The sequence below is a fragment of the Carya illinoinensis genome, chromosome 10 (genome assembly GCF_018687715.1).
Source record: "Carya illinoinensis cultivar Pawnee chromosome 10, C.illinoinensisPawnee_v1, whole genome shotgun sequence".
NCBI lineage: Eukaryota > Viridiplantae > Streptophyta > Magnoliopsida > Fagales > Juglandaceae > Carya > Carya illinoinensis.
The window spans coordinates 2,191,500-2,219,098 of NC_056761.1; the positions used below are offsets into that span (position 1 = coordinate 2,191,500).

The window sequence follows — 27,599 nt, forward strand, 5'->3', positions numbered from 1 at the left end:
ATTAATATATAGATTAATATGCGATTATATTTATATGTAACAAAACTTTAATAATAGAGCAGATAAACCGAAATACCAACCTCGTGATAAAATAAGATATTTGCAAAGAAACCGGAGGGAGGCCCATCCCATACACTTGAAAAGGCCGGAGGGCCACTTTCGCATGCTTCCCAGTCTCGCGTAAAAAACAAAACGCATGCTTCGGGTACGGAATAAAAAAGGAAAGGAGACTGCTTCATAACAGAGTTCTCAGGTAGCCTTTCCGATCCTTACATCACTGTCGATCGCATACGTATGTATACACGCTTGACAGCGTTAAAAAATTTATACAGAAACAACAACAAAAGCAACTCCCACCGAGAAACTCTGCTGGAAAGCCCCATAGAAACCAGTTCTAACTCCTCCTCCTCTCATGTAACGCCAGTTCCAAACCCTAAACTCTCTCTCTCTCTCTAAACTCGGTCTTTCTTTCTGGAAATGGCTGAAGCCGTTTTCTGCAAGCCCAGTACCATCTTCACGTCGAAACCATCTCCCTTTTGCACCTTCCTGCTCATCCTTGTCCTCTGCATTCTGGGCTTCTATACTCCACTCTACCGAAGCACTACACCATCTCCATCAAAATCCCAAAATGCTCTCCGCTTCCGCCAGATTTTTCTCTCCTCTGCCAACAACAACACCCTCGCCTCCTACCTCCGCGCCCTTACCCAGCACCCTCACCTCGCCGGAACCAAAGCTTCCCTCGATACCACTCATTACGTACTCTCCCACTTCAAGGACCTCGGACTCGAAACTCGCACCGCCCAATACCGGGCCCTCCTCTCCTATCCTACGCACTCCTCCCTTTCCGCGCATTTTATCAACGGCACTGTCCTTCGCCTGCCCTTGACGGAGTTCACCCAGGCGACACCGGACGTTGTACCACCCTACCATGCGTACTCGCCATCCGGGTCGGCTTACGCTAAGGTGGTGTTCGTTAATCACGGTACGGACGAAGATTATCGTGCACTGGGGGCCTTGGGGGTGAACGCTAGCGGGTGTGTGGTGATTGCGAGGAAGGGTGATTTTCCCAGAGGGATTGTGGTCCAGAAGGCTGAGGCGCATGGGGCTGTGGCTATGCTACTGTACGCCGAGGGGGACAAGTTTAAGAAGGGTTTTGAGAGAGGGACCGTGATGAGGGGCGTGGGGGACCCACTGAGCCCCGGGTGGGCGGGGGTTGATGGTGGCGAGAGCTTGGACATGGAGGAGACTGAGGTTTTGAGAAGATTTCCTAAAATTCCGTCCATGCCCTTGTCCGCCGAGGCCGCCGGAGCCATCTTAGGCTCTCTTGGGGGCGCGCCGTTTCCTCCGGACTGGCGCATCGGGGCCGGGCATGTCGGCCCAGGCCCCACAATTTTGAACTTCAGTTACCAGGTTGGTGCTATATATGATTGCTTAGCGTATGTCACTATAAAGACATTCATAAAGCAGAAAACCGAGTAAGAAATCTACCCTGTGACGGCGAACTAAAATGCAAATTGAAGTCAAAGACTCAAATGTCGTAGGAAAAGTGTTTTGTTCTGCAATAAAATAGTGTTTGACTTTTTGTGCTTTCTTTCTTTTATTTCTGACTAGTGATTCGAGTGAAGTTTGATCAGAGTTTTTGGATGTCGCCGTGGTGGGTACGATTGAATTGTGACGTGGTTAATTTGGTCGTGGATTCCGTACTTTTGAGATTGGATAGAAAGTTCTGTACATGTGTTGGGATTTTGGAAAGCTGGTCTTTTTTGTAGTCTTTATTTACAGAGCCAACTCATTTTTTGGTCAAATATGGAGTTAGGTGGCAGTGTTGTTTCAGTTAAAAATTTTGGGAGTGTTTCGGTTTGGCTGGTTGTTTCAATCTTGGACTCACCCACAAAATAATTCGTGACGCATGATTTTAAACCATGACTTCTCGTGGACTGCCTGGGGAATGCCATTTCAGGAAAGCTTTCCAAACTTGAGGCAGTTTTGGCTTGGCCTGGTGCGTGTGTGGATGTATTTCTGCGAGGTATATTTTGGGAGGTATCTGCCTATCTATAATCCTTTTTGGAAAGCAGCAAAGCCAAAAATCTTTTAGAGCATCATCAAAAAGAGAATTTAGAGCAAAAGCGTAATTTAGTCTGAATCCCCTAAAAACCATTGAAACTCGCAATTACATATCTTGATGTAGTGAAATGATTTCTGGTCCTGTTAGAGAGAAGAGCATCGTCGGCTTTGCTTTTATAAGCTTAAATGTGTTGTTGTAGTACTTATGTTGATTCTTATCCTTACAGTTTGCCTTATTTTTTATCCTAGGACTTTACTTCAGATTCTATTCCTTTATTAATTTTTTCCTTGATCTTTCCCAACTTCTCTTACGTTTCTTTTATTCAAACTTTCTTGTCACATTTTTAGGGGGAGGAAAGGGTAGTCCGAATCCACAATGTTTTTGCTGTTTTAAGGGGACTGGAAGAGCCTGACCGCTATGTGCTGCTTGGCAATCATAGAGATGCATGGACATATGGTGCTGTCGATCCCAACAGCGGAACCGCAGCCCTGCTTGACATTGCTCGTCGATATGCTCGTATGATGGGTTTGGGTTGGCAGCCTCGAAGGACAATAATTCTCTGCAGTTGGGATGCAGAAGAGTTTGGGATGGTAGGTAATGTTCCATTTCCATTGGTACCCAAGGTGTGGGGTTGGGGGGGATGAGAATTTCTCTCGTTGTTGTCATGAATTTTGGCTTTGCAAAGTGATTGAGAATAATTGTCTGACAAGACATCCTGTGTATGTTGTATTTAAACTATATGTCTGATAATGTCTGATTTCTTATGCATGTAGTTTCCCGCTGAGGCAGACGCCATAACAAATGAGAGTCCTACTTTATTAGCAGATTTAAATATATAGAAAATATGTCCATCATCTGCCTTCATTATTGCTACCTTGCAGCTTTAGGTCTCCTTAAACTGCTGTAATTGTCCTTTTAATTGGAGTTCCATATTTTGAGGACACACACACTTGACACTTCCACCATTTATGAGAGAGATTAACCATATTGTGACTGTGGCACCCATCCTACGATAGGCTGGCAATTGCAATCATTTAAGACAAAAACACAGAGCGCCCGCTCGTGAGAGAGAGATTTGGCTATTAACTTTATGGTGACTACCATCCCCATTCTAATTGCCTTTCTGCCTATTGTCGCTCAAAAATTGTGATCATTTAAAAATACAAAGATGGAAGGACGGAACAACTCTTGTTAGTCTGCCTGTGTATCTAGTTTATTGTTGTCTGCCTTGAAGAAACTTATTTTAGCCATTAAAACTTATATTTGACAGATTTTGGTGGAATGAACTTTCTAAATTTAGACCACATATTCATTTGTTCTTTCAGATAGGATCCACTGAGTGGGTTGAAGAAAACCTCCAAAATCTTGGCTCCAAAGCTGTTGCCTACCTCAATGTTGATTGTGCTGTTCAAGGTCCAGACTTCTTTGTTAGAGCAACTCCCCAGCTAGACAATCTCCTTCGTGAGGTCACAAAGAAGGTGAAGTCTGGAAAAAGGAAAAAAAAATAAAATAATAATAATAATAAAAATAAAAAATAAAATAATTTCACTATCTTCTCTTCGGATTTGACTTGGTCTTGATGCTCGAGTATGAGCAATGTGACTCAACTCTCTATTAATATGCAAACTGATTTTTTTTAGGTCAAGGATCCAGATTTAGGGGGTGCGACGGTGTATGAGAGGTGGGGTGCCACAAATATGGGCACAACTGTAAGTTTACCTAATATGTAGATTTTCTATACTAAGTTTGAAACATGTTCCAGCCCGGGGGCAGTCCCGAGTCATTTTTCTCATCATTCATAAATTTTTTGTGCTGTAGATACAAAGGCTTAGTGCAGTTGATTCTGATTTTGCTCCATTCCTGCAACATGCGGGGGTTCCTTCTGTTGACATATACTATGGCAGAGGTAATCTCTCATGATGCCATCACAGGTTTTAAGATGGAAAAAATGGACCTTTAAGAAATATTGCATATCAAATCAAGTCTTATTAGGTGTGAAGAAGGTATACTCGTGTATGTTTGTGAGCAATTCTATGAAATTCCATATTTTCCACTGTTGGGAGAAAATGGGTTCTAACTTTATTGAATCTGATTATTCCCATTTGAGGTATAAATAATTTCATCATCTCCTTGAGAGTTTGGTAAAGTAATGAATCTTCATTCTTATTCAAATTTCCCTTTTTTTTTTTTTTCGGGGGGGCAAATTCTATTCAGATTTTCCTGTATACCACACTGCTTTTGACTCCTATGACTGGATGACAAAGTACGGAGATCCAAAGTTTCAGCGGCATGTGGCTGGTTAGCTTTCTTCTTCCCTAGCATAGTAGGGTAGATGGATTTTTACTTACATTTTTTCAATGAAATATTATGCCTCTTCAAGATACATTGTTTCTGTTTTGCGTTGCTTCAGTTGCAGGAATTTGGGGAATTGTAGCCCTTCACCTGGCTGATGATTCAGTTCTACCATTCAATTACCTCTCTTATGCTCACCAGTTGCAGGTGCTCATGTAATCTTTTTTAGGCTTTGTTGGGAATTATTATTATTATTATTATTTTTGGATATCTAGCGTGTTTTGGGAAATATTGACTAATTAAGTTCTAGATGAAATTACTTGCAGACAAGGATTAAAAAAACAAGATGCGAATAGGATTAAGTCTATGCTGTGTTGTGTTGAGAAATTTCCATTTAGTTGAGGTCCAACTGTAAATCATAGTTTCATCTCAGATAACGGCGATGGGTAACCTGGCCAGTTGATGCAATCGTAACTGTTTCGCATGGCCTGCTTCGAGACTAATTAAAGAACATCAAATGTGGTCACATGCATATTTACACTTGGATGCTAATTAGAGAACATCAAATGTGGTCACAAAGGAAAAACAAGAAAAAGAGTTCCACCATGTAACTGCGGTTCAGTTTTTTTGGTAGTGTAGCAATTTTTTCTTAGTCCTTGGTTTTCATGGTGAAAATAAATAAATCCATGTTTGAAAAAAGCCTGATGAACTTTGAAGGAGGATTGAGTAGCAGAGCTTGATGCCACAGCCATCATCAACGAAGCTTTTTTAGTTCATCACCAGTAATTGAAATCCTATAGAACTTTAGAAATGTCTTTATTTATTTGTACGGAGTAAATATTGAACTTGTAATTTCTTTTTATGGGCAGGAGTATACAGATGTCTTGCGCAACCTGTTGGATGGTAGTGTATCTATTCATCCTTTGGTAGCATCAATTGAAGAACTTACCTTTGCAGCAAAAGCAGCTCAGGCTGAGGCAAAGGTAAACCAATAATCTTTTTTGGGCATTTGAAATACTGGGGTGAAACTAACTATAAATCTCCTATGCAAAATCTCCCTCTTGCTTGGTTTTCTGATTTTTATTTTTTTACTTTTTGTTTCCTGCCTGTATTTAAAGAAAAGAAGAAACTAAATTGTAAGGCATTTCTTGTTTTGAAGAGCAGATACTGAGAGAGCAAGAATCAAGTGATGATTCTGTAGTGTTGCAAAAGCGAGCATTGAATGATCGGCTGATGCTTGCTGAAAGAGGGTTCTTGGATTCAGAGGGGCTTGAAGGAAGGCAGTGGTTTAAGCATCTTGTAAGTGATTTCCTTTTCCTTTTACTCATTGGAGCTGATTCATTGTACTGGTAATTCTGTAGTAGACCAGAAAACCCGTTAGCTTCTGTTTCACAACTACTCCTGAAGAGAACTTCCTACTCGGATCCTTATTTTGGATTCACTTTACCTTTATTGTTATTATTTTCTTAAAAACTCTTTTTTTTTGGGAGTAGATTTATGGGCCTCCCAGTGACTATGAAAGCAAGCTAGTTTTCTTCCCTGGAGTAGCAGATGCTATTTCTGGATCTGCAAGAATGAATAGAAAAGAAAGGCAAGCAGCAATTCAGCATGAGATTTGGAGGGCTGCCAGAGCAATACAAAGGGCTGCCAGAGCCATTAAAGGGGAACTAACCTGAAAGAAAAAGAAGGGGGGAAAAAAAAAAAAAAATAGAAGATGATGGGAAAACTCTCACATGGGGAAGAAAGGGAAAGCGAAATGTCTCGACTTGTATTATATCCTCTCTTTGCCGGTTTATCCTTTATGTGTGTAGTCTTATCAGTTGCAATTAAAGTATGTGAAAATGGACAATTGTGTTATGCCCTCTTGTATATAATAATTATACAGATTTATATGGCTAAAAGGGCTTGAAGCACGCATCCTTTGCGTTTTCCATGAATTCAAATGGTTCTCGTGTTGAGCTCTGGTTAAAGCCTGTGCATCCTATGGTAATCGTTAGGTACTCCTTGTCCAAATAATATGACAATATGCGCTGGGGTTGCAATACTAGAGGATTCCTTAATAGGGGACAGATGCTCTGTTTAGAGAAGATGAAATAATAATGAGTTTTATTATATATAAGCACAGTCGCGTACTAATCTGTATATCAATATTGATTCATTCATACTTAAAATTTAAATTAATACTGTTTTCAAAAAAATCTACTTTTTGATTAATTACATCACATTAATACACATATTAGTACATAATTATGCTTGCAATTATATTTTTTCAATAATAATAAAAACATCGTTATTTTTCACGACTCTATAATTTTTTTTAGACTGTCCATTAAACCAGACAGCGTGGCAGTTCCTGAATTTCTTTTACTTCTCTGGCAAAAATGTCTGGTTTGTTTATTATTTTTTCTTTGTGAGCAAAAATGCCTTGTTTATTTAGCTTGAAATTATAGTCTCTGTTCATCTGGCTTGAAAGTATGGCACGCAATTCTGGTCCGAACTTCCTACAAAGACCTATTTATGTAGTATAGATAGATATAAGTTCTGTGTTTTTGTACTCATTTTGGTTTGCCCCCTCCCACACCAAAACAAATATTGCTAAATTGAGATTTTCCAATGCACTTACGCCGCGTTAGGTGGTTCCCTATTGTGAAGTCTCTAAGTAACTTCTCAAGAATTAAAAAAAAAAAAAAGAAAATACTATAAACACAAAAGAATACCATAAAGGAATCACACATTGATGTGACACACTGGTAATATGCCATGTGTCTTCTCCCCCTTCACCCCCTTTCCTCCCTGTGCCTTGCCACTCCTCTCCTCCCCTGACACCAGCCATGGTGATCGAGGACCACCTCAAGGTAATAGAAGCCACAGGTGGTCCAAGTGGCACCATTGGCTAGGACATGATGGGTGCTCATGGCAAGGATGGGATTGAGGCTTGCCGTGCACATTTTGTGCACTATTGTTGGTTGCGATGTAGTCGTGGCACCAGCGTGAGTAAGGGAGGGGGGAGGGGGAGGGGAAACGCACAAAGAAAAAAAAAATAATAATAAAGGATGACCCGTGTACCACATCAATATGTGGAATCCCTATGGAATTCCTTTGTATCTCTAGCAGCCCTTAGAAAGGAATTCCTGAAAGGCTATAGAACCACCACTAAGGTAGATGTACCTTCAACGTTAGCTGATATTGAAGGGTATTACTTAAGCGGACTGATGGAATCATGGAAGAAATCGATAATAGGTTTGGTATATTAACTTCTCGTGACTATAGCCATTTCTAGCTCCTGGTCATTCGTCCCCTTCACATGTACTACATTCATGGTGACAGCAGCCTCAGTCAACTCAACAATGGTTTCCTCTAACCCTTTGAGGCCGTGGTCATAGCCTTGGCAGCACCATCACCAGGCCCTTCCATGACACTCTCCAGCCCACTTGCAGGGATTGCATCAGAAGCATCATTTTGGTTTTCTATCTTCAGATTACCAAATTGAAGAATCACCAAGGCCTTTCAGCGATTCGACGCGCCCCCCTAGAATGGCCGGGTAATATATAAAAGTTCCTAGCTTTTGCCGAAAGTTAGAAAAAGATGGGCAATTAAAAAGAATCGAGTGTCAGCTCACATTCAGCACTTTATAGATCAATCGAAAAAAGGCGGTGAAGGCAGCATGGTTCCAGACTACAGGTTTCGAACTTTCGATTCCCCCCCCCCCCCCCCCCCCCCCCCAGGGGGAACCCAAAAAAAAAAAAAATAAAAAATAAAAAAAAAAAAATAAAAAAGGAAGGAGAAAGGCACAGGAATAATAATGAATGCTAAACAAAACTAACTATACCCGATATACATCTCGTCAAAATCTTCTTATGTACTGCTAGAATACACTGGAGCTGTATATGGAAAGCCACCCTCTCAAAAGGAAGTGACTTTAGTAAGAAAAAAAAACAGGGCAGAAGCACAAGCAGGGCGCATCAACAATATAACTGCGCTAAATCAGAAGGGGAAACCTCAAACCTTCCCCCACCCAAATCGGAGAAAGAATATTACAACCTACAAACCAAAAGTCAAACCTGATGGAAGTAAAATCAATGTGAGCTTTACTACTAATTTTTCAACTGTAACGATTGTTCTCATCCCCTCCATATTTCCCACATATGCCATTGTGGCTTTGAAGGATGCTCGTACAGCTCATGTTCTGGTGGAAGATAATCAGCTCTAACCTAGTTGTATATTTTAACTGGCTTCTCAAATGTGTGCCGGTTCTGCAAAATTTTGAGGCAAATTAATGATGAGATACAGGCATCTCCAAGTTACACCCAACCCTAATCTGGCATTAGCACTAGGCTTTCCGCTTCAGAGGTTATTGTGCTAAAATAGCTTCTCTTTGTTTTTGTTTTTGTTTTTGTTTTTTTTCGTTTTTAAATAAGTGGTCTTGCTAAAATGGTTCCTGGCATCATTCTAGGTACCGATAAGCAATCCTGCTAGTATGGCAACAAGGACTTTAGTATGGAGGAACTTTACCTGATTTACTGAATAAGCCCTCTTTGGGGTATTATCAGAGTGTTCCAATCCAAGGTACTGCTCCCACGCTCCATAGACATCTCTTCTCTGAGGAAAAAAAGTTAACATTAATGTAACAAAATCAAAACAATCAATTATGATGCAAAGCCCAAACAACACCAATAAAAACAAATCACACTGGTGCTCAAACCCATTTTTACACAACTAAATATATGCACACCTGAAAACGGCTGGATACAATGTCAGAATCCTGCAGGTACTCTGGACGACCCATTGACAAAAAGGCAAACTTCCACTGAAAAAATAAATGAATAAAAAAAAAATAACAGCTTAGAATTGATTGTCAGTTGGATATGTAATCATGGTACAGAAATAAAGCAATAGCTGTTATAATGATACTATTCAAACAAAGCGCCAAAGAAACCTAAAATTGGTACCTTTAGAAACTCCTCATCTGGAACCTGCAACTTCTTTTGGATTCGCACTTTGACTTCCGCTAATGTCTCTGCTTCATGTATTACCAAGAAAAAGGGTTCCCCAAAATTTTGGACTTGCTGTTGAAAGAACAATAATGATAATCTTGATACTTTGCCATGCAAGTAATACCCATCTATGACTTAAATAACCAAACAGCTTGAAACAATGTAAAAAGGCTCCTGAGAATAAATAATTTAAATTGGAATACCATTTGGTTTTGTGCAGGCTCTTTGGTGAAATGATAAACATGGATCAAACGATCATGGGAGCCAAGATCTTTCTCCTCTTCAGGGATCTGAGACTCAAAAAGAAAGCAAGGTCAGCTTCAACTCAAGAACACTGGGAACCACGTATGCAGAGCATTAACCAAAACACTAAAAAAATGCTTCCTTCGTCCCCAACTCTCTTCCTCCCCATCCTTTCTCCCTCTCGGAAAGGTCCCTTACATGTACTGTTCATCAGTCAGTTCCTCCTCTCCTTCCCTTCACTGCTTTCTCCTTTCCTCCCCTTCTATTCTTTCCTTTTTATCTAAATGTTACAAGTCAAATCCACATAGACAACTCTAGGATCCATTTCATTGTATTTCTTTTTCTCACACAACATAAGCAGGTTTGACATGTTTTTAGAGGTCAATCCCCTCCTTTGTATTTCAGTTGATTAAATCAATCTAAAGTTCTCTCTGTCTCTCTTCCAAAAAAAAAAAAAAAAAACACAAAAAAAAAAAAAAAAAAACAGTATGAACAAAAAACAAAACAAAGTGCTAATTGTTAAAGAAGCTACGAACCCATAAACTGTTAACCCAACTAAGAGGGAAGAGGTGAAACTAAAAGATAAATTGAAATTAATGAGTAGAGAGAAACACTTAGATGGGACTTGCCTCCTCTGCTCGCAATGTCCAGTACTGGTCATTTATATTCTCGATTTTTTCATGGAGCGGAAAAATCTGCAAGAAGCAGATAGAAGAATGATGCGCACATAAAACTGTACAACATACCACTGATGCAAATGGCATCTTTTCAGATATGTGCAGATAGGTAGTGCAATATAACAAATATCATCACTAGCACAAATTTGTTGCAGAAAAATCACTGATAAGACAGCCAGTATCTAACTTCAATGATGAATTGATAGTCATTACCTTATAGATCTTGTGATAGAAAACTTCAAGAAGTCTAACTTCTGCATTTGGATGAGATAATTCTACCTGTTTCAAGCCACAACAGATAAGTGATCATACTGCAACTAAAGATGTACTCACAAGAAGAAACATGCTGCAATATGTAACTTAAGAGTCAAACTCAACCACTGCTGGATAATAGTTTCCTTGAAGCACTTTTTTTAAGTAACCTGTGGAAGAAGAAACACGACATGAATTCAGTAGGAATGGCAAAAACATACCTTTGTTTTCAGTACATTAATCACATCTCCAACCGTGCTCTGTTTAGGTAATCTGATATTATGAATTACCACCTGAACACAATATAAACAAGATTATACGAGGGGTGAAAAGTACAAGCACTATCCCTGAATAGGAAAAGCAGGTGGATGAGGGGATAGTCATAGCTTTCAGACGCACTTCATCCTTCGTAGCATGATGAAAAGCAACTTTCAGATTTTTAAGACCTTGCAATTCTGGCAGAGGGATGTCCAAAACTTCGTAGTACAATATATCAGAGGTCTGCTAAAAGAAAACGAGAATGATTTACACCCACAATATATAATTCAGTAGGAGTTAAGAGAACATTGCTAGAGCTCAATCTATGCCAAACAAACCTGATTGTAATGGACTAGCATATCTGATAAATGCTCTACTCCTCGATATTTAATAGGTTGGGGCTTTGGCTGCTGAGAATAGCAGTTGTGCGATGTGAGTCTAAGTTTGGAAGGATCATCCAAACCAATTCGCAGTGCCACTCTCTCCACAACATCATCATAGCTGTGTACCTTCGACCTAGAAAATAAAAAGAAACCAACAAATACAGTTAACCCCGATGATAATGCCCCAACAGTGTGAAATAGTGGCGTCATGTGGAAATACTCACAACTCTAGACAAAAGTCATCCTCCTTTGGTCTCTCCAAAGATCGAAATTGTACAACCTATAAATTGGCATATCATAAAGAGGATAATTTTAATGTATTGACAAAAAGACCGCAATATGTCAATATTCCAAACATTCATTGAGAACCACAATAACACAACTAAATAGGAGCAAAACCATGCTTTAATACCATAATGATTTATCTATAGCATATATAATTTCCGAAGGAGCTTAACTCCTGTTGAACCATGTCATCATGTCTCTAGTGGCTGTCTTTCTGTTAAAAGAGCAGAAACTTATGTCATTTAAGTTTACAATAAAGAGAGGTTATGTCAATATTGGACAATTTAAATTTTCAGTCCAGAATATTTCGTATTTTCTCCTCCATCGCTTCTTTTTAAGCCTATATCAAATCTATTACAGTTAGTAATCGAAGAATCTCACACTTAGAAAACTCAACAATCACGTTATAAAGAAGAATTAAAAATTAACAATTTCCCTATGCATTGAACAGGTGCACAACCAGTTTCAATTAACAGCCAATGCATAGAATTGGTCTAAGATCTAAGCATAACCAAATGAACCGAAGTTCAGAATGCAGATTACTTACACTGTATAGTGACTGACAGATTACTGGTCACTAGTGCGTTTCTTTTGGGTTGGGGGAGCCATTGTGTGATGACTAAGATGCTTTTTAGTATGTTTGCATGCTGGAAAGGTAGGTTTGGTCATCAAAACTGTTGTGAGGTTTAATGTGCTATCCTATTTTACCTTATGAGACAACTTGGGATGATAAAAATTATTAGGCTTCTAATGGCTTTGAATAACTCCTATACACTCATAATATGAGTTAATCTCTTTTCAATATCGTTGCATGACTGGACTATAGCTTTAGGAAGGATCCACTCTTCTGCCTTTTGAACTTTTACCATCTAGAAGTACATTTTTTTTTTTTTTTTTTTATGAAAAATTTTATTCAACAAATGAAATAGGTGAAGCCCATATACACAGGAAGTATGCAAAAGAAAAACCTAAGAACATTCAAGTACTAAAACAGCGAAAACAAAAACTCATGGACTGCCCCACAATTAAGAACAATGGCTGAAAACCAAGAAAACAGGGAAAACATAAAAATTTCCAGAGATCATCTACAGAACACTCCCTATCATTAAAACAAATCTCATTCCTTTCCAACCAGATGTACCACATAATACACAAAGGAATCATCTTCCACGCCGCTGCAACTTGAGATTAAGATTGAATTCTAGGCCAGCATGCAAGTAATTCTGTCACTGATTTTGAAATAACCCAGGACAGTCCAATTCTTCTAAACACCCCTTCGGACCTTCCCATAACCCTTTTGCTGCATCACAGTGAATAAGAAAATGATCCACTGATTCTCTTACACATGAAACACTACTCCATAACCATCATTCCATGCTTGCTCAAATTGTCAATAGTCTGAATGTTTCCAATTGCCGCTGTCCAAACAAAGAAAGCAACTTTTGACGGAACACAAGCCTTCCAAATATTCTTCCAAGGAAAAGAAATATTTTGCTGACCATTCATTATCTTATAAAAAGATCTAACAGAAAACTTATAGATCTGTGTACTTTTCCAGAGAATATGATCCCTTTCATGTCTTCTAATAGCCACTGAATACAGCAACTTGAAAAAATCAGTAACCTCCTCAATTTCCCAGTCCTGAACAGATCTGAAAAAACAGACATTCCAAATGCACCTCTTCGTTAGAAAAACTCATCATCTCTGAAATAGGAGCCTGCTGATTAACAGCCAATCTGAAGACATTTGGAAAATCTCTAAACAAGGCGAACTCACCACACCAAACATCAAACCAGAAATGAACTCTTGAACCATCACCTACCCCAAAATAAACTTGTTTCACAAAATTATCCCTACCTTTTCTAATGAATTTCCATAAGCTTACCCCATAAGTTCCCCGCTCTCCTTAGTACACCAACACCCCCCCCCCCCCCCCCCCCCCCCCCCCCCCCCCAAACAACCAAAATCACTACCATACTTCTGGACAATCACCCCTCTCCACATCACACCCTCTTTCTTATTAAATCTCCACAACCACTTCCCCAAAAAAACCTTATTGAAACTACACAAATTACGAACACCCAATATCCACCAACATCAATAGGAAAGCGTACTTTTTTTTTTTCCAAATAACTAAATGCACTTTTTTCTACGTGTGTATACATATTTCCCTCCCATTTTCCACACCATGGAAGCCTTAGGATCCCTAAACATTATGGACATATAAATTAATAAGTACTTTAGTTCATCCAAACAATCATAGGCTAATATGAATTGGCCAACTTCAAACAAGGATAATCATGGCAGGGAGCTCCAACAGTAAGCACTTGCATCAAATTCCACCTCACAGCTAGATAGTTCAAAGACTTCTATTACTAGCAAATGCACCTATTTTTCCAAAAGCAAAAAGCACCCCCTTATAGATAATATGCAATTACATTGTTACTAGTGAATTCAAAATTCAATAAATCTAAAATATATATATCCTCATGAAAATAAAAACTTAAAATATATCAATAATATAAATTTATAAATTTATCAAATAGAAGAACACTAATGATACAAATTATTTAAGGTGTATTTAAATATTACCATTTTTCTTCTTTGACAAGGCAAACCAGATACAACAGATATAGGCACTCCAACTTAGAAATATAAATGACTCATTCGTCTCTACTTAGAAACAAGGAATACATTCTATAACTTGTCAAGCCTCCTAAAATTTGATGAGTTTAGGTTTTTAGGTACTTTTTGCTGTGTTTGGATACAGGGATAAACTACCCTATCTTTAGTTGCTTTTCAGTTATTTGGTTTATTTGACGAGTTGTATGGATGAATGAAGCACCAATCCATGATACACCTTATCTTATAGAGATCATATTTGGGTTAAATATCTTTATGCATCAAAATATCTTTATCTCCAAGCATGATGTGACAAAATAGAGAATTTCGTGATTAGGTAAAGAGAAAATCACTTGTTCTTATGCCAAATTGACATGGAACAGTTTTGAAAGCTTACAATGGCTTATGTGATGGGCATTAGGATTTGAGATATAGTTTACTGATTACAATTCTAGAAGAAAGGGTTTAGGTTTCAAATTTAGCTTTATGCTTGGAACAGTTTTGTTTTTTATGGTTGAAAATGCAAAGTTTTTAGGTTTTTTTGTTTAAGTCTTGGCAACACCAAAAATAGGGTTTCATAAGATTTCTAAGGTACAATTTCAAAGGTTGATCAATGGTTAACTGCTCAGGGAATTTAAGTGGACTTTCAGAGTTTTAACAGGATAAGTCATAGGGTTTGAATGGGTTATGTTATGGGCTAATGATGACTCAAGAGGAAAGTTACCTGAATCTGTGGGTTGTGAACAAAGCATGTGAATAGCAATTGAAAAATAGAGACCAGAGAATATGGAAGAGAGAGAGAGAGAGAGAGAGAGAGAGAGAAGAAGAAGAAGAAGAAGAAGAAGAAGCAGACGAAGAAGAACACAAAGGCACACCATTCAATAAAGAAAATACTCAATATCAATTAATCAAAAATGAAGATTACAGATGTATTTATAGCCACCGACTCTAACCTGTTCAACTAGGACTAGGACAAAAGAAAATACCGTGACTACCATGAAACCTCGAAAACTCTAGGTTTGCATTAAAAAAAACAAAGATTTCTGTGCATGGTTTAAAGAAATCCCTGTACTGTCCCTGCCCATAAAAACAACCATAACTCCTATACTGATGACTCAAAATAACAAATATACATATAACCCTAAGACATTTGTAATATGACCTTCAAACTCTTTCTTCATTTGGATGTTGAATGTAAGCTCCACAAATGAAAAGATCAAGTTGCCAAAACTGAAGCAACTTGACCCTTCTTCCAAAGCTGCATCACAATATCCTAGAAACTACACAAAGCTAACAAAATTTATAAATATTGGTGATCAAGTTTCAAATTTTTTGGCGGAATGACCTGACGGTTGTGTACATATTCCAAAAATGATGAAACATCTGGATATCGGCACTCTTCTTCACTTTCAGGTCGAGGAGACTTCTGGAAGCAGATAATGTCCCCGTCCTCAATCTATAAACAAAGCAACAAATACGTAAATTAATACCCATGACAGAATTTGACAGTGTATTGAGCATGCAATATACCTGACTTGACCGAAATGAGGTCCTCTTATCAAGGTGCTCGCACATGACACAGGGCTCAAACTTTATTTCCTAAACCACAGCAGATAAAATACATCAACTAAGAATTTTATTTTGAACACTGACAAAATATAGAGCACAGAATAAGGACAAAACAACCTGACAACACAAATATGTTGAGACACAAACCTCGTAAAGTTCTATCTCCTCATCAGGGGCAAATCCAGCCATTTGGTTGAGTTTTCCTAGTATTTCTATGGGCTTAGCAGAGCTCTTTACAAAAAGCCTACCAACATATCTGGCAACATGGAAGCAATTATGTCAGCAAGCATACGACAAACAAACTCCCAAACAAAGACGATGGCAAGGAAGCAATCATCAAATACCGTAATTCTCCTTTCTCGGGGTCATAAAGCTTGAAGAAAAGAAGAATATCTTCTTTAGCTTTGCCAGGAGGGGTTATAGGACGCAGATCCTGAAGTAAAAGTATTTGAATCAGTAAAAAGTGTAGGAACATATTTACTTCATAAGAACAACTATTACTTGCAATATTTACTCTAGTAGTGCAAATTTAAAGGCTTTCAAAAAAATTTGGACAAACAATGAAAGTTAAATGGCAGTATCAGAAAGACAGCATTACCACTCCAAGCTCTACTTCCAAAAACAATTTAAGTTCTGCATTATGTGCCTTATTTGATACCTCCCTCAACTGTCCAACCTACAACCAGAAAATGATTTTTAGCCTGCATTATACAAAAATTTCCTTATCCAAGCAATGGTTGTTATCATTAAGCATGTCATATAACGGACTACAGAATTCCAGCATAACCCTTTAAAAGTATACCAAGGGCAAAGTGGTCAAGTGAGATACGAAGGAACTGGATTAATTCCCAATTTCCAAGAAAATTCGAGTTCAAAATTCATCCACAGCATCAATACCAGAGAAAATGTAGAAAATCCAGTAGAAAACAAGCAGGAAAAAAAATCAAGTACCAGATTTTTTTACCATATAATCTCATTAGAGCAGTACAGAGGGCTGCAACCCTAGTATATAGGAAATATACAAGAATACCATTCAGGAGGAAAAACAAACAGAAGTAAAAAAATCAGAAAAAGAGCAGAAAGAAAAAGCATATATAAAAGCTAGTATATTGTACATGCGTGCCTGTACCATTTAATTATACCATATGAATTACAAGCACTTGGAATTTTATTTCTGATAAGAATATATTTAGAATACATTAACCAAAGTAAATCAGAAATACATGAATACAATATTTTGATTGGTACAGTACTTGTATAAAATTACCCATTCAAATTGCTGAATTGGTTTTTCTAGACATAAAAAATCATAAAACAAAATCCAAATAAAAGCAAGCTAAAATGCAAAAGACAACATATACAAATATTCAATATGATTCTCTATTAGAAGCCTATGCTCAAAACTTTTTTTTTTTTTTTATAAGTAAGAAACCTATGCTTTCAACTTTCATGAGAGGAAGATTTGATGATCATATTGGTGAGCCATATTGGGTACCTATGCTCTATTATTGTAATAAAAAGACAAAATATCATGAAAACCAAAGACAGACTTAATTGATGAATATCATTTTTTATAAGTAAGAAACCTATGCTTTCAACTTTCATGAGAGGAAGATTTGATGATCATATTGGTGAGCCATATTGGGTACCTATACTCTATTATTGTAATAAAAAGACAAAATATCATGAAAACCAAAGACAGACTTAATTGATGAATATCATCATAAGACGTAATTACAGATTGTGCTTCCTCCTGAGGACTCAATGGTCGATTAGGACGATATGTATGGTTTTGCCGCTTTGCCCAAATCCAAAACCGTTGAAATTGCACTGGTATGCCAAACTCTTTTGCAACATCCTCCTGTAAACCATCTCAGAATAAGACATGGGAATGTAATGAATACAGCATATATGCAACAATGATATGAGGATCCAATAAATCTAAATTTCTGATTCCCCATCACCTACAGAAAGAAAATTGTCAAAATTAACAAGTAGCTCAAACATCTCCGAAATCAATGAAGAACAAAAGCTAGTTCCACAACAAACACTACAAAGATCTCTCTTTAATAAGTAAGAAATCTTTATTCAACAGTGCCAGAGGCACAACCCAAGTACACAGGATGTACATAAGAGAGACATCTATCTAGAAGGAGACAAGGAAACAAGCAAATCATGAAATCTTTCACATTTTGTAAATTTCTCTTTTGGATAAATTCATATAATAGTCAATATAATATTTTAAACCAAATGTCTTGTTTTTCTTCTTGAAACGCCCCAGAACAAGTGTCCACTTTCCAAAAGATGAATCACTCATTTTATTTCATTTTGCCAACCTACCTTGAATTTAAAAAATAAACATAAAAAAGATGACTTCTAATATGTATGTAGAGGGCAATCCAGAATAATAACCTTTTTTTTTTCTTTTTGTTAATGTGTACCAAACTAAGACATAATTTGGGACCAAAAAAGTGCTAGGAACAACAATCATGCACAAAAACTTGCTAAAAGATCAACAGCACAATTTTCAAGAAGAATATAGATCAATCCTTCTTCAAATATGATTCAAAACATCAAAAATACCTTGAAAAGACTAAAGGATGTCTGTTTCTGAATACGGAAACTATGAACTTTGTCATGATCCACGAGGTCAAAATATATATCCTTTCCAATCTGTTCTGCAAGGTCTTCATCTCGTGCAACCTAGATCCATCAATCAGTTCCACCAATCAAGAGTTCGGTAGAGGGAGACAACTATGCTAGTCATTTCTAAACAGTTAAACATGAAAATGAGGAGATACGGGTAAGAACCATAACCTTTATAATAGTATACAAGTGGGCTTGTGCTTTATATCTTCTCTTGTCCTCCTTCTCTTCTTGTTCTTTCTTCAATCTTATCTGGAATGAGCAGTGTTAAGTCAGTCTAAATCCACACATGCCTACACTTGAAAACTGGATGTTAAAATTTAGATCATCTACAAGTAAAACCAAGCATTTACCCTCAGGTGTTCAGCTATATCCTTCTCATCAACATTACAGATTATTTTCTCCTTGTCACTTTCCCGTATATACACAAGCATGTAAGCATTTGAGTATTTTGTGAATTTAAAAGGAGTGTTATTGAAGCCAGGATTGGCCGGTGGCAACTGTTTTACACAGATGAAGGAAACATCAGCTCACAATCAAGATGAGAGAGAGAGAGAGAGAGAGAGAGAGAGAGAGAGAGAGAGAGAGAGCATTTAGGCCTTGTTTGGTTACAAAGATAGATGCGATAAAAATTGAATAAAATATTGTTAGAATATAAATTTTTAATATTATTTTTGTTTTGGGATTTGAAAAAGTTGAATTATTTATTGTATTTTGTGAGGGAGTTTGGGAAAGTTGTAATGATTAGATGAGATGAGATGAGATGGTTTTGTATAACCAAATGAGGCCTTAGTGGTTCCCTTTTAGAGTACCTCTTCCTCACCACCATACTGCTCTTCTAATGCCCTCTTTATATCTTCTTTGGTCACCCGCTCATCATCAAATTTGAACCTAAAACAACGAAGATTGGTCACCAAAATTTAAAAATTCTCAGCACACATGAAAATCACAAACCAAAATAAATAAACACGCACTAGAACTTTCTGTGCTGTTTTAGGCAAAAAAACTGAAATCGGAAAATTCTGGAATGCTTTTTTTTCGAAAGGTCGAAAATTAGAAAAGTCTTGAATACATAAGCATGCATGGTTATCCATTCTATTACAACTGCAAAGCACAAAAGGAGATTCCATAACGTAAACATACCACTGATCTGAGAGGGTTGGCCTGATAAAAGCATAGTAGTGCCCACCATGCACCCCGCCACTATGGACCAAGACACTGCAAGGGAAAAATTGAGCATGTGATGCATGCAAATCCAAAAAAGGTACAGTAGTATCACCAGTCAGCACTAAAAGTATATCCATAGAATCTAATCTAATAATGAAGGATGGGAAATAAGCATCAATGATTGACACTCAAGCATGTTTTACCCAACTTTTAACCGGTTGGATTGGGTTATCTAATATTGGGGGGGGGGGGGGGGGGGGGGTTTCCACTGAAATAGTGAAGGAGGTCCGTGATCGAGGCTTCTTTCATGCTTGCCATACCAAAGAAGTCAGGATATTCCTTGAGTGTCCTATCACCACACCATATGTCATGCCACAATTTGATACAGGACTCGTCACCTACCTCAAAACGGGTAAAACTGATCCATTCACCTCGTTTGAGGACCAAGCTCCCCATCCTTTACCATACTTTTGAGTCTAAAACTGATCTCCACAAGGCTCGATGTTCTAAGGAATATCGCCATAGCCATTTACCCAACAACACCTTGTTAAAAAGCTGCAAATTTCGGATACCCAAACCTCCTTGATAAGTTGGGGAACAAACGGTGGCCCATTTTACCAAATGAAATGTGAATTCATAATTCATCCCTCCCCATAGGAAATCACATTGTAGTTTCTCCATGCGGTAAGCTACATGTGATGGAAGCAGAAATAAAGAGAGGAAATAAGTCGATAGGTTGGATAGGGTACTTTTAATGAGTGACTCTACCACCTTTGGATAAGTACATCCGCTTCCAAACAGCGAGTTTCTACTCCATCTTTTCTAGGACATCATTCTAAATGCATAACGATTTGTGGTGAGCACCCAACGGAAGGCCAAGACATTTCATTGGTAAATGAGATATCTTACATCCCAAGATAGAAGCCATACCATCCACATTTTTCACTTGCCCCACTAGAATTAAATCTAATTTGCCCAAGTTCACCTTCAATCCGGAAATGACCTCAAAGCATAGAAGGAGAGCCCTCAGTGCACAGATATAAGTTTATTATGGGATGAGTTGGTTGGGCTACATAGCATTTGGGATATGCCTTGGTGCATTGGGAGAGATTTTAATGTCACTCGGGAACGAGTGAAAGATCTGGTGGTTCCAACTACAACTCAGCAATGCTAGACTTCTCTAACTTCATTTTTTACCAAGATCTATTAGATATCCCTCTTGTGGGTGGTTCCTTCAGTTGGTCGGGCAATCGTGAATTTCCTTCTTGGTCGAGGATCGATAGATTCTTGGTCTCCTCGGACCAGGAAACCCATTTCCAAAACTCATCCAAAAGCATCTTCTTGACTGTAGTGGAATACATGGAGGTCCAAGGTAATTCAAATTCGAGAACATGTGGCTGAAATCTGAGGGCTTTGTTGACCGCATTCAACAATGGTGGACTTCCTATCATTTCCATGGAACCCCAAGTTACATTTTGGCATGTAAATTGAAGGCATTAAAAGATCTGAAGAGCTGGAATGAACAGGTGTTTGGCAATGTGGAAAGACACTCTTGGAGGAACTTAAAGGTTTGGAGAATATATTGGAGGTAAGGGAAATGTCAAAAGTTGAAAAGGCTTGCAAAATAAAGGAAGATGATAGAGATTATGTGATTCTAGATAGGATTAACAGAAAATAATACTGTAGCAAATCCTGATAGGTTGATTAGGAGCAATAAAATGGGCCCCAAATTGGATGGGATTAAAACTTAGTTAATTTAAATAAACTATTGCACAGTACAGTATGAACAATGCTTGGTGAAATGGTTCATGTCACAACAAAATTGCCTCTAGCAAAATTCATGTATCTCATTGATGATATAGACATGCAAGGCTGGAGAATATAAAGAAAAAGACCAAAACCACAAACAAAAACAACAAGACAGTCAGAACTAATAGAAGTCAACAGTGAGCAGGCAGGCACAAAGACCTATCGCAACACATCAGATTAAATACCATCTTTATGATCAAGCAAGATACTCATAGAAGTCATTTAATATATCACAAGCTTCTAGAAAACAACATATCTGTCAACCAAAAGTGAGAAATCACTAGAACCTATGAAGTGTGTAAAGGTTGCGAGCACTCTTATCTGCTTCAGGTGATAGATATTTTCCATTCTCCCTATCAAGATCAAGTTGAAGAGGAAATTCATAGCGATCATTTATCTGCAAAACCAACATACTATCAATAAGTGGAAACATTTTTTGTTTTTGACAAGTGTCAATAAAGTGGTAACATTGACCAGCAAAAAAAAAATGCTTTTCATGAAAGAGTGAAAATTTAATAATTTGAAGACATACCAACATACACAACCAAGTTTCCAACCATAAGGTAAAGAAAACAAAATGTAGCTGATTTTTTACTAAAAAACATTTTAGTAACTGATGTATTTCAATGCAGTCTGCCTAAAACATTTATAGCGTACAGAGTTGATAACTACAATACAGAAGAGATGGACAGTAGTGCAAGCACAAACCACAAATATAAATAAAAGCAATTTCAAAAACTGACCTTTACCATAGTGTCCCTCATGAAATCATATTCAAACCGCTTAAGCTGAAGTTGAAGAACTGGGGGAAAGTCAATAAACAAGACACCCTTCTTAGCATCCTGAGATAAGTATCAATCAGTGTAGGAGTTGAAAGCAATATTCAGAAGTGTCACTACTACAAAGAAAATCTATCCACAACAATGGCTTGAGCAGCAATTCTACAGGAGTGACAAAGACTAAGCACTGCAACCAATGAGAAGGTGTAGAAAACATATTCACAACATATCTATATTTCAAATGCTTAATTAAACCCACAAAACACCTATTTCTATATTCCTCTTATAGAAATTTATTATGCCTTTCATCAAGATGCTGAGAATATTCTCTCAACAAACCCCAAGGGGTTGGCCTAAGTGGTGAAGGCCTTGGTCTTGGGGTCTCATTCCCTTCAAGGTCCAAGGTTCAACACCTCATGGGTGCAAACAATCCTTTGGGGCCACACCCCCTGGTGAAAAGCCAGCGATTTAACCAGTTCCGTGTAGGGAAACTTCCGAGGGTGCGGTGCACGGGACCGGGGTTTATTCTACAGGGGTGGGTCCAAAGGGCTCTGCCTTGGAGAGCTTCCCCGACATCAAAAAAAAAAAAAAAATATTCTCTCAACAACTTGTATAATTCAAAGAAAAAAATTTGATACATTTCTTGTGAAAGAAAAAGAGCATCAGCCCTGGTGGACACAGCCCTCAAATAATAATTCCAGATTTTCTTTGAAATCTTATTACAAGGTGTTATCCAGTCAGGGTGTTAATGACTACCCCTGGAAATGTATTTGGAGGGCCAAGGTGCCTGGCAAAGTTGCTTTCTTTTGTTGGCTGGTGTCTCTTGGGAAAATTCTAACCACGGATAACTTGAGGAAGAGAGGTATATTGCTGGTTGATTGGTGCTATATGTGTAAGAAGGATGGTGAATCTGTTAATCATCTCTTTCTTCATTGCGAAGTGGTAACGAAGATGTGGATTGAGATTTTTGTATTTGCAAGGGTAGGTATTGCTTGGGTGATGCCTATGCCTATGGTGGACTTCTTGGCTTGCTGGCAAGGTATTGAGGGGAGTAGAATCAGTGCCGCAGTGTGGAGGATAATCCCCTTGTGTTTATTTTGGCACCTTTGGTTGGAGAGGAATGGAAGGTGTTTTGAAGATTCTGAACGCTCTATGGGGAAACTTAGGAAGTTTTTCTATAGCACTCTAAGTTTTTGGGTGAAGAATCTTGTAAGGGATGAGAACTTTTGTAATGGTCTGTTTCTGTTTTAGTCGTGTTCTGTATTAGTAGTGTTCTGTTATAACTTGTATTTATGTGTATTCTCTTGTGTACTTCGTGTGTACTTGGGCTATGCCTATTTACTTGGAATAAAATTCTCTTGTTAACTATCAAGAAAATTTTGCCAAAACGAGAGGGAATATTTTGTGCATATCAACATGTATAATGTAGAGAGTTTGGCAAGTGATTTATTTGTGCTTGATGTGGTGTATATGGAGGGAACACAGCACTCAAAACTTTGAAGATTGAGAGAGGACAGTGCTATAACTACAACACCCTATACCCCTGGCTGAATCTCTTTCTTTTTTTTTGGATAAGTTAGAGATAAATTTTATTGAAGTGAATGAAATAGGCTTAGGCCGTGTACACGAGGTATACAAAAAAACACCTAAATACATTCTAATTGCGATGAATTAAAGACAAAAAATCATCAATATTGTCCCCATTTGGTACAATAGCGAAAAACCAAAGCAATAAAGTATGAAGAAAGAAATTCTTCAGCTCCTCCAATCTCCGTTCCTTATCTTCATAGTAGTAAAGTATGAATCTCTAATTAGCTTTTTTTTTTTTCTAATAGGTAAAAGAGGTTTTATTGATCCGCGTAAATAGGCAAAGCCCAAGTACACAGGAATCTCTAATTAGCTAGAATTCATCTCTCTTTGTTCTCCTTCTTACCACTAGTCGGAGGCTTTTCGGGTTTATTCTGTGTACTTAGGCTATGCCCCTCTGCATTTTAATAAATTGCCTCAACCAAAAAAAAAAAAGAAATCCCAAAATGAATGATTTAGATTGACAAACAAAAGGTAGGCCTACCTTCAATAGTTAAAACTATCCAATCAACCACTTTAACCAAATTTTGGTTGTTTCCCTTCAAAGTTCCATAAAAAACGAATGAGTTTGCTGGCCTATTACAATCTACCCAAAAGAGCTTCTAGATTTTCTTCATAAAATCAAGAACACGGGTCATCTCAACCAATTTAGGTTGGAGTTACACAGATTTTATACGTCTGGTTCCCATGATATAACACACAGAAACTAACCTGCAAACCATGTTCTTCAGCATGGTACTTGTTATCGCCCTCAAGACGTTCAACTTCCACATACTTGTCAAAAGAAGCATAAACGTCGCGACAGCCTTTGACATCAAGCTGGAGGTCTGCCAAGTAAAATACATATTTGAAATCAAGCATTGTGATGATAATGGTTTCTCAAACACCACAAAACTCAAATTTGCACCAAGAGCAAATAGTAAATACCATAAAATGATTCCTTTCTTGTAGATTTGTAGTCCACGTTGATGCATTCAATGTAATTCATGTGGTGCCCTTCAAATAACTGTTGTATTGTCCCCTCCACAACAGTGCCCTGGATCAAGAGGACAAGATTAGAACCACAAAACAAACATACAGGCTCCAGGAAAAGGTTTTTAAACCTCCTATACCTTCATTTTATCTTCAAGCTTTTCACACAAAACTCTATTGAGTTCTTGCACATCATGTTGCATGAAAGAATCATACGTATCCCATCCGAAAGACTTGGTCAATTCTTTAGTTGCCACACTGCTGTCATTATATTGAAGCTTATAGAATAGACTCTGTAATGCCAAAGGAATGCTTCCTGAAGGCATGTCATTTTCAGTAGTTGGCATATGGTACACAGCCTGGTGTCAACATACCACAAAAATGTTGTTCCATCTATATAAAATCATCAATAAAAACCATGGTGACTTCAAGGAAACATGGAGCACACTCTGACCTTTCTGAAGTAAGGAATATGGTAGAGAGTCTGTAGCAGAGAGTTCATGTAACATGTTGCTCCTTGGTTCTTAAGTCCAACATAACCAGTCTCCTTCTTTGAGTCATATGACCAGTAATCCAGCACCTTACGGACCACAACCTCAGCTTCCACAACACATGTATCATTGACAAGGTAACCTCTAGTTGGGTCATAAAGATCACTGAGAGGCATGAATGATGTAAAACCCCAATCGCTCTCTCTTGCAGTGAACTGGTGTTGGGTTTCTGCAAAAACCAAGCATCACGGGTAGAAACTTATGTACCAAGGAAAAATGGAGTGTAATTCTGCCCAAATCAACCCAAATTGTTTGATGCCAACATTAATTTGACTAATAAAAATTGTACAACCAAAAGATAAAATTAGTATTAACATGTGATACTTTTCCCGCACTAACATGCATGGTTCCTCTAGCACAGGCCAACCAATTGAGCACAGGTATATTGCTGCTCATTTTATAGACTCTTAACATTGATGTATGTTGCTGTTTCTGCATTATTAGATAATTTATGAGGTTTGAACCCAATATGGTTATATTTAATGACCAATTAATATTTTCACAAGTTACTCTAAAAGCTTAAGTTGAAAGAAGTGTAATTCATTTATTTATTTAAGCTTCAATAATAAATGGCAGAAAATATTCACATAAAATAAAATGAAATTTTGAATATTACAGCATGTGCATTGATTACAACCACTAACATTACTTTAACATACAGTATGAAAACGAATAACTGCAAAAGAATCCACAAGATAATGGAATAACTATTTGTTCCATTTGGGAGGAAAAATAAACACTTCCTTAGATGAAAAAACGAGAAACACGGAAGTGACTACAGGACAAAAAAAACAGTGAAGTTATACCCTTTCTCATTGAGTACTTGCTGTGAACCTGATTAACCACAGCCAAACTGAATTGAGCGTATCTACTCCAGCCGTATGGCAATGCAGCAGAATCCGCGACATCTAAATACATTGACAAGTGGTCCACATTGTTCCCTTTTGGAAAGATAAGTATCCTCCTGATCAAACCAACCAAGGCAGGTCCAACACCAATCACAACACATACAATAAAGCATTTTGCAAACGTATAGATAAGTTTAACTAGAGGGAAACATTCAAATACCATTTATAACTGCCAACAACAAAAACATCCGAGTAGTGCTTCTTGGTATTCAACCTAGTAAAATTCTCAATTGTCCACGTGAACTTCATAGATGGCGGGTCCTCCACTGGCTGATTCTCCACCGTACTTGCAGGCTCCACTTGCGCCACTACTAAATCCACAAATAAAAAACTTCAAAGCCAAAAATAGAAAGATAAAACCCTAGCATCCTAACCGATCAAGTTACAAACACTACCACACTGTACCAACGACACTCATATGGGAAAAACTAATGATTCCGGATAGATTACTCGGATCAAAAGCCCCTGGATTATAAAATAAAAAGCATGAAATCTGGGTTATGAATTGTAATGAACGTGAAAGATAAACCTTCCATAGGCTGAGGACCCTCGACTAAATCCGAATGCGGCACCAGCATCTCCTCCTCCTCTTGCTGAAAACACAAGTACGCAAATCAGAGCTCTGATCAAGTGCGACCTAACCCTACTGGGCAGAATCAAAACCCTAGGAACCAAACTTTAAGGCAGTGAATTTTCGAAATTTGAGCTTTCCGAAGCATCTGAACAAAAACCTAAACCCTAGGGTATCAACTTGCGCCTAAAAGGGTGACAACAAAACACCACGATAGATGCGCATGAACGTGTGTGCCTATGTGTATATATATGGACCGAGAGTTGGTGCATACGTCTAACGCCGGAGGAGTCGTCATGGTCATTGGTAATGAGAGAGACGACCCGTCCGATCGGTGAATCTGAGAACCAGAGAGAAAGATAGCGCCAAGCAGGAGTGGGCAACGAGGCAGAGTGCCGAGAGAAGTGGCTCAGAGAAAAGAGTCGGTGTTTTTGCTTCGTAAGGGTATTTAAGGGTTTTAGTAAAAATATGAGGTATTGGGGGGGAACGAAAGCGATGGCGCGTGGTGAGTTTGTGTCCGAGACGATTGTGGGATTTCTGGTCAAGGCCCAGTGGGAAGGGGACACGTAGTAAATTTGATTTAGTGACGTACAGTTACATGACGTGGCGGCCACAAGGGGTCACGTGCGTGTACACTGGTGTGTGATGACCAGATTAGGTAATCCTTTCCTCCTTTCCTAGCAGCACGCTACTACCATTTCTTGTTAAAGAAAACAAAAAACAAATAATTAATTACTATTTTAGTTCAAAACCAAAACGTCCAAGAAATGCTCCGATCGAGCAGTTTTCACTATGTATTTTCAATTCTGACGTAATCATGTTTTAAATGAAAAATCTATTATTGATAGGAAATGATAGATAGATAAAAAAAAATTATAATGTAATTATATTTTAAATAAAAAATAAGTAATATTACATACAATCATAAAATATACAAATGTCATGTAATAATTTTAAAAAAATAATAAA

The 27,599-nt window shown here is 37.9% G+C and overlaps 2 protein-coding genes and 1 long non-coding RNA gene across 16 annotated transcripts; 1 reads left to right on the forward strand and 2 right to left on the reverse strand.

The window, feature by feature from the left end:
* The first annotated feature begins 189 nt into the window (after window positions 1-189).
* LOC122279287 (probable glutamate carboxypeptidase AMP1) lies at window positions 190-6,294 on the forward strand. Of its 11 annotated transcripts, none has more exons than XR_006229544.1 (10): window positions 191-1,410; window positions 2,413-2,655; window positions 3,391-3,543; window positions 3,706-3,774; window positions 3,884-3,971; window positions 4,280-4,363; window positions 4,446-4,564; window positions 5,227-5,340; window positions 5,517-5,656; window positions 5,851-5,938. XR_006229544.1 is itself a non-coding variant. In XM_043089825.1 (10 exons), exons 1-10 carry the CDS (start codon window positions 478-480, stop codon window positions 6,031-6,033), a joined length of 2,121 nt encoding a protein of 706 aa, XP_042945759.1. In that variant the 5' UTR covers window positions 196-477; the 3' UTR covers window positions 6,034-6,294. The 11 variants fall into 11 exon arrangements, 3 of the variants coding, with proteins under 3 accessions (XP_042945761.1, XP_042945759.1, XP_042945760.1); XM_043089825.1 differs by having other exon boundaries at window positions 196-1,410; window positions 5,522-5,656; window positions 5,851-6,294; XM_043089826.1 differs by having other exon boundaries at window positions 199-1,410; window positions 4,476-4,564; window positions 5,522-5,656; window positions 5,851-6,294.
* Window positions 5,157-5,926, reverse strand: LOC122279288. The gene is made up of 2 exons (XR_006229552.1): window positions 5,805-5,926; window positions 5,157-5,712 (listed from the first exon to the last, which is right to left on the reverse strand). It is a non-coding gene; the product is annotated as an uncharacterized LOC122279288 (long non-coding RNA).
* Window positions 6,295-8,154: 1,860 nt separating the features above from the next.
* LOC122279286 (ubiquitin C-terminal hydrolase 12) lies at window positions 8,155-27,068 on the reverse strand. 4 transcript variants are annotated; one of them, XM_043089823.1, is made up of 32 exons: window positions 26,905-27,068; window positions 26,589-26,652; window positions 26,220-26,367; window positions 25,958-26,115; window positions 25,055-25,320; window positions 24,741-24,959; window positions 24,556-24,664; window positions 24,340-24,455; window positions 22,006-22,104; window positions 21,550-21,659; window positions 19,430-19,504; window positions 19,099-19,177; window positions 18,640-18,786; window positions 18,458-18,538; window positions 18,224-18,343; window positions 17,379-17,501; window positions 16,239-16,316; window positions 15,985-16,073; window positions 15,788-15,896; window positions 15,602-15,670; window positions 15,417-15,527; window positions 11,389-11,444; window positions 11,120-11,297; window positions 10,923-11,024; window positions 10,745-10,816; window positions 10,485-10,550; window positions 10,224-10,289; window positions 9,555-9,641; window positions 9,307-9,423; window positions 9,090-9,164; window positions 8,870-8,956; window positions 8,155-8,610 (listed from the first exon to the last, which is right to left on the reverse strand). In XM_043089823.1, exons 1-32 carry the CDS (start codon window positions 26,932-26,934, stop codon window positions 8,569-8,571), a joined length of 3,348 nt encoding a protein of 1,115 aa, XP_042945757.1. In that variant the 5' UTR covers window positions 26,935-27,068; the 3' UTR covers window positions 8,155-8,568. The 4 variants fall into 4 exon arrangements, with proteins under 4 accessions (XP_042945757.1, XP_042945755.1, XP_042945756.1 ...); XM_043089821.1 differs by having other exon boundaries at window positions 10,923-11,027; window positions 26,220-26,370; XM_043089822.1 differs by having other exon boundaries at window positions 26,220-26,370; window positions 26,905-27,067.
* Between the last annotated feature and the right edge of the window lie 531 nt (window positions 27,069-27,599).